The sequence below is a fragment of the Triticum aestivum genome, chromosome 2B (genome assembly GCF_018294505.1).
Source record: "Triticum aestivum cultivar Chinese Spring chromosome 2B, IWGSC CS RefSeq v2.1, whole genome shotgun sequence".
NCBI classification, from domain to species: Eukaryota; Viridiplantae; Streptophyta; class Magnoliopsida; order Poales; family Poaceae; genus Triticum; species Triticum aestivum.
Window position 1 is genome coordinate 706,756,427 of NC_057798.1, and position 6,776 is coordinate 706,763,202.

A 6,776-nucleotide genomic window follows, 5' to 3' on the forward strand; every position below is an offset into this window, starting at 1 on the left:
AAGGGCAAGTCTGGACATGTAAACTTTCTCAACTATGTCAAGTTACTTGCTAAAAGGAAATCTTTTGAATGGATCAATCATTTCGCCCATATCGGTTTAAATTCTCATGATTCATCACATACACCAGACTTGTTTTTGGAAGAAGAAAATATATTCTTCCATAGAGGCCTCGATCTCATTTCTTGAAAGGTATAGTTAATTGTCATTCTCCAAGAACCATCATATACAGATATTTTTTCACACTTTACATTACTCCTTCATTCCCTTATACAAGGCCCGTATGAAAAATACATTTTGCATATATACAAGGTCATCAACATAATCGAGGCAAAAATTAATGATGTTTTCTCATACTAGCAACTTGTTTAATACTTGCATGCATGCAGTCATAATGACACTCTGCTACTTCCATCCCTTTCCTTCCTTGCATGAAAGGGTCATAGTACTAATGATCCCGGTTAACTAAAAGAAAACTTGTCTTGCAAATCAGTCATTAAATTTTACCTTGGTAGTACTTGTAATCTGAGTTTGCAGCCTTGTATAAGGGAATAGAGGGAGTATCATATATTAAACCCCAAGAATCCGGTACCAACAGGTATAATCCTTGTATAAGGGAATAGAGGGAGTATCATATATTATTTGTATCAGCTCAAGAAATGATCATCCAAAAAGGTTGTGAGATCCAGTAAAAGATTAAACAAATATTAGTAATTTGACAAATATGCTATCCGGTTTACATGTGTGTATGTATTTTACGAACCTTTTGGCGCATAATCAAAATGGGCAAGAAAAATAAAGCTCAATCTGTAAGGATGTAACAGAGCTAAAAGTGGAAGATAAACATCAACATATTGCAATTAGTATAATGATATTTCTTTCCTTTTATTGTCTCACTTTAAGATGTAATCATTTAGTTCCTTATTTACATAAAGTGCAAATTATATATTGACCTTGTAAAGGAATTAATAGATTCTTACCTGCCAAGAGGTAAGACACATTCGACCCATTGGATTAGGAAAAATTGATGGCTCATATTAACTTACCATCTTAAATTTGCTCATCACGAAACGAGGCAACAAGAAGTATGTAGTTCAACTGAACCTTCAAGAATTTCGTGCATCATGCTGGTAACGCCGTCCATGTCCCCATCTGGATTTTCCATGACATATTCTGAAAGAGAAATGTCAAACAGCTCCCGGGTGCTCCTACACCCTCATGATCAGTATATTCATATAAAATTGAAAAAAAAATGTGAAACTTTCAGGGATCAAAGATTATCAAAGGTTTGATGTTCCTGCAAAGTTTAAGCAACAAATAACCTTTGTGGAGCCCTCACAAAAAAATCACTGCTCAAAAATGTACATAAACTTTGAACAATGATTTTGTTTTTTTATTTCAGTGCTCTTCGAATGTTATTTTTAGCTAAAATTTTGCAAGATCATCAAAAGTTTCATGTTGTTCCATGTCCCAAAGTTTCAGATTTTTTTTTGACTTTTTTTGAATTTATTTTGAATTTACTGTTCATAGAGGGTGTAGGGGCACCCGGGTCTGAAAAAAAAAATCCTATCTCAGTCTGAAACCATTCTCCCAAGCGAATACGTTCTTACTATGGTAGGTTATACTGTTCGTACACTTCTCCCAAAAACCTTGACCCAACAAACTGACCAACTGAGCGACGACCACAGCCTCGTCGCACCAGGACGTTTGAATCCATTCCCTGGGAGCTTAGTACTATCGTCTAGACTGATGTGTGAATATCCCGATGAGGCCATGATCACCGCGATCACGCACAGATTATGCGACGTTCACTAAGTTATTGCTATTTTAAAAAATCACCACACTACAATTCCATGAGAAAATTCTGACCCAGATGGCCAGATGAACGGATGAACTGAAAAATAATTCGCTTCTAATCAAGCTACTTATAACGAGTGCGTTACATCGAGCGTGATGTAGACCTCCTTAGTGAACTCGGAGTCCTCGGCGACGAGCGGCGACTCCACGCCCATCTCCCCAAACCCGGTCTCGCAGGTGCCGGGGGCGCCCAACGCGCCGTTGACGTACGCCACCGCGTCCGCTTTGCCTCGCGGTGTGCCCGCCGCGGCGCCTTTAGCCGCGCCATCGAGCTCGTCCACGGCTTGCGAGTACAATTGGTCGCAGTCGTGGAGGGCCATCTGGATGCGCTTGTCCTTCTCCGAGGCCACGAGGGCGTGGATGCGCTTGATGATGCCGCTGGCTGCCGCTCCGGCGAGCTTCGACGCGATGACGGCCAGGCCGCGCTTGTCGGCGGTGGCGCTGTCCTTGCTGGCCTGGAAAAACTTGATGCAGTAGTCGTAGCCGATGGCCGGATGGCCGGCGGCGAAGGATTTGCACGTGTCCTCTAAGACGGAAGCCCTGGACGAGGCGACGAGGAAGAGGAGGACGAGGCAGGGGAGAGATCGTGAAGGCCCCATGGTTTTCGATGTGTTTGTGTTGGTAGCAGACGGGATTGTATGTACGGTAGATGGTATATATGTACAAGAACGTCGTCGAGATAAATGGGAGGAAAATTGCACACACTGATTTGTTGCTACAATGGTTTTTGGAGGGTTTGATTTCTTGCAGTAAATAAGAGCATAATTTATTTACTTCCAGAGATATAGAGGAATGATGCTTCCCTTCCTATCAGACTAGTCCACGATCGACCATCCGATAAGCTGTGCGCTGGTCGTCCGATTGGCTAGTGATTAAACTCATGCGCGTGATTTCTGGATTCAAATCGGTAATTGATTCGTGTACGTGCATGGCCATCACATTCTTTGAGCAACTTGAGAGGATTTGCTTTGATTCTACTCCCTCCATTCCGATTTACTCGTCGTGGTTTTAGTTCAAATTTGAAATAAATCAGAACGGAGGGAGTACATAATAACAGTTCAAACGGGGATTATGTTTCAGGCCTTGCCTATTCCACTCTTCGCCTGTTACTTTGCTAAGATTTAGACCTGCCTGTTGCATGCATGACAATGTCCCATAGCTCAAACTCGTCGCCCGGTATCCTAGCTCGACAAAACTCACTTACCCGGTATCCTAGCTCGACAAAACTCACTTACCGTTTGCTCCAAAATTTCCTGCTTTTCAATAGACCCTTAGCTAGTTTCCAGAGAGGTATCCTCTACAAGATTCAGAGCAAAGTAACAGCAGTACACATTTAAGGTCACAAATTAGATCATAACACATAAACAGCGCCACATGCCAAACTGATTTACTACATGTCACCAGTTCACAAGAAGCGACCAAGCAACGGTGAATCGCATCTTACAAAACACAACATCGCAAATATCCTCACTTCTACCTGCTTTTCTAGGTACAAATCTTACTTGATATTTGGCAGCCTTGTCATCACCTTGCCAGACATCCACACCAAGTGTCAGCTCTCCATCCGCTTCGACAGAAACAACAGACCGTGAAAACTCAATTGCCCCATCTTTCGTAACAGGTACCATGCCATCCTGAGAATCAAGTAGCACCATCTCCAGATCATCGAGACTGGCCATACGTGCAGCAAATCGCCCGTGATGGCCAGTTGGCCAGGATCCCTCAACAACTTGCACAGCGATAGTAGCCTCCACTGTCTTTGCAAGATGGCCAACCGTCACCTCCACTGTGCTTAGCTTAGAAGAGTAGGTGTGGCAATGAACTCCTTGGCGGCGATCACCAGGAAGATAGTACTTGTCCTCGATGACTAGAAGGCTTAAGAGTTTATCTTCAGACGGCATGTCACCCTTCACTTTTAGTTCAACCTCGTAGTTGACAGGATCAACGATCACAACAGCACGACTTGGACCGGTCAACAATAGAGAGGCATCCTGCATTATGACGTTTCAAAGTAATCAAATTTGGCTTTCTAGTGGATAAGATAACCAAACATGAAAATTCAGTAAAATGTCACTTGCGTCATTGTTCTATAGTGAGAATGAAGACATTTAACATGAATTGTACTGATCATCATCCCTATGGAACAATAAAGTATCTCGGATGCCTATCGTTATTAATCAGACAGGACATAGCAAGCAACTAGAAACTAGATTGAAAGCGACAAATAACACCATGCACGATCTAATCTGTCTTAGAATTTGGAAGGAACCAAAACAAATCTGATAACAAAAATCATACCATTCAGGGATCTAATCTCTGTTAGAATTTAGAAGGAACAAAAACGAATCTGATAGAAAAATAAAGAGGGCCGTCTCTTTTTACATAGGACGTTTAGTTGCAAAAACATTCACATGATTGAGATACTGGGAATTTCCGCATGTTTGCCTCATGCGCTACAAATACAAAAAATGTTACGTTTGGTTACAAAAAGGCTACACTTGTTGTATTTGCAAAAAAGGCTACAAATACAACCAGGGCATGCCCAAAAGGCTGGTAAGCTGGGGGCGAGGTCTGATTGCAACAACACTAGTTGCCTCTTATTTGAAAACACAGCTACACTTGTGTTTGGTTACGCCCCACTCCGTACACCAATTTTTCTATATGGTACATATTGCATACCACAATAAAACATATATTTTCTGCAGTCTGCATGAAAAGGAATAAAATAGGCGGGCACAAATAATTCTGGTAGCTATTGATTATAGACTTGGATCCTTTATCACTAGTTTAAGAAAGAAAAGATCCACCTATGCGCTTGAAATGTATCAGAAATAAGCTGATTTCTGAACTATACTTCTTGCTTGATTTTTCTAGTGTACCCCTTGTTTCCAGTGTATACAGGACATGTTCAAAACATCATGACTCGAACTCAAACTAAAATGCTTCATCATAGATACTTAATACTAAAAGAACCTTCATTATGTATGTCATTGTACCATACAGCATTGTACTTCCAGTAAATTTAAAAAAATCGAAAACTACCATGCATCATGGAAAGCACAAATACCATACATCATTGTGCTGTCATAACTTTTGATCAAGCACCGTACATGTAGTGCTTGGATAGTTCAGTTATTATCAACATCTATCATACTAAGTCACTGTATACAGCATTGCTGGATGAGCATAGACTAATGTAGTACTCCCTCCATCCCAAAATTCTTGTCTTAGATTTGTCTAAATACGGATGTATCTCTTGGTTAGTCCCATTACTATCACACCTAATTTTTTCCTTTCAGATAAGCATATATCATTTCCATTCTCTTCCATGCATGTTTGCACAGGCTCAGCTATCTGTGATGTTCGATTCAACCAAAAATACTGTATTTTGAACAACAAAAGTAATTATAACTAGTAGGGAGTAAGAGAGTTTGGTCATCATGTGAAAGATACCGATTTCAAAGAAGTTCGTCAGTTGATCTAACCGCGGAGAATTGGTAGTTGAAATATCTTATGAATCACCAACAAAAATACGCACACTATAGCGAATTAGCAGTGACCGGTCATAAGCATATATAGCATGCCTATGTGTGTGTGGAGATTATATAGCATCGAGTAAGAATTCAAATCTACGAAGACATGCACATACCCCTGCGGTGAGCCTCTGGCAATTGTCTCTGGTGCGGTTGAAGAGGAGGTTGCGATTGCGGTCAATTGAATCCCGCGCGGCAACGATGCCGTATACATCGAGCGGCCAATCCAGGCTATCATCTAATTGCGTCACCTTCACCGAGAAGACGACCACGGCATTAGCATAACCGACGCCGGCAAAGGGCGGTGGCGGCTCGTCGGTGTATCGCATTGGCTTTATGGACGCTGCACAATCGAAATTCAGGTTAGCAATTCGTCCATGATTTGATGATAAATCCTAGTCATATGCGGAATCGAAGAAGAAGAAGAAGAAGAGGGATCGAGATGGCTTGGATCAGAGGAGTGAGGATCGGAGACGGATGCTTACTGGCTTCCTCGTAGGAGCCGCATAAGCTGGAGAAGGTCCAAATCCAGCTGTCGCGGTACCGCATCGCCACGGCGGCCTCCTCGTCCTCACGTTCCGCCGCGTCCGCCGCCGCGTCCGCCGCCGCCTCTGCGGCCACCTGCGCGCGGCGTTTCTCCTCGGTCGCCTCCAGCAGCAGGCGGCGCTTCCTCGTCCACTTGTCCTCGCGGTTCCCCCTCGCGGCTCTCCACTGCCTGCGGTTCATCCGCGGCGGCGCCTTCGCTTCTTCTGCCTCCGCCTCCATCCACGCCGGCGGAGGAAAAGCAGGTCGGGTGGGGCGGCGGAGTCGGGGGAAGTTGGTGCACGGATAGGGCCAGAAGCGCTGGTCCGATAAACTCTTCGATAGCCGTAAATTGGCCCATTAATAAATTCGCCGATCAGGTCAACGGGCCTGCGGCCCAAGTAGCGTCAAGGAAGTCCAAACATGAGGCTGGTCACAGTGGGTAAGAACATAAGCTAAGCTAGTAACTTACACACTTCCCTAGACTATATTACTACCTCCATAGTAGGTAGGAACATCTATGTAGTGTCATGCAACGATGTATTTATTAGGTTATAGACTCATTGTTTCTTGGAGTGTGTGATGTTCCGGTAACTTAGCTAGTTACCACAAGCACCTCTCTCTTCATTAAATACGTGCCACATAAGCAAAGTTGTATTGGAGTGTGTGATGTTACTCCTAAGTTCCTCCCCACTGTGACCGGCCTGAAAGGCCTTGAAAATCAAGTCCAACTTCTTTGGACTTCTCAAAATCCACGACAAAATGTCAAGACCCCTGTCAGTCCGCCTCCTAAGAGTAATCCGAAGAGAGTCAAGGCTACCAATGGGAAGGCTGGAACCAGTATGGCAGCAAAACAAAATTTGGCGG

General features: G+C 43.4%; 2 protein-coding genes across 2 annotated transcripts; both read right to left on the reverse strand.

The window, feature by feature from the left end:
- Positions 1-1,922: 1,922 nt before the first annotated feature.
- Positions 1,923-2,466, reverse strand: LOC123042224 (putative invertase inhibitor). Its single transcript, XM_044464722.1, has one exon. The coding sequence runs from the start codon at positions 2,451-2,453 to the stop codon at positions 1,923-1,925; it is 531 nt and encodes a 176-aa protein (XP_044320657.1). The 5' UTR covers positions 2,454-2,466.
- A 720-nt stretch (positions 2,467-3,186) lies between these two features.
- LOC123046858 (uncharacterized) lies at positions 3,187-6,234 on the reverse strand. The gene is made up of 3 exons (XM_044470292.1): positions 5,873-6,234; positions 5,504-5,730; positions 3,187-3,845 (listed from the first exon to the last, which is right to left on the reverse strand). Exons 1-3 carry the CDS (start codon positions 6,150-6,152, stop codon positions 3,252-3,254), a joined length of 1,101 nt encoding a protein of 366 aa, XP_044326227.1. The 5' UTR covers positions 6,153-6,234; the 3' UTR covers positions 3,187-3,251.
- Positions 6,235-6,776: the final 542 nt, after the last annotated feature.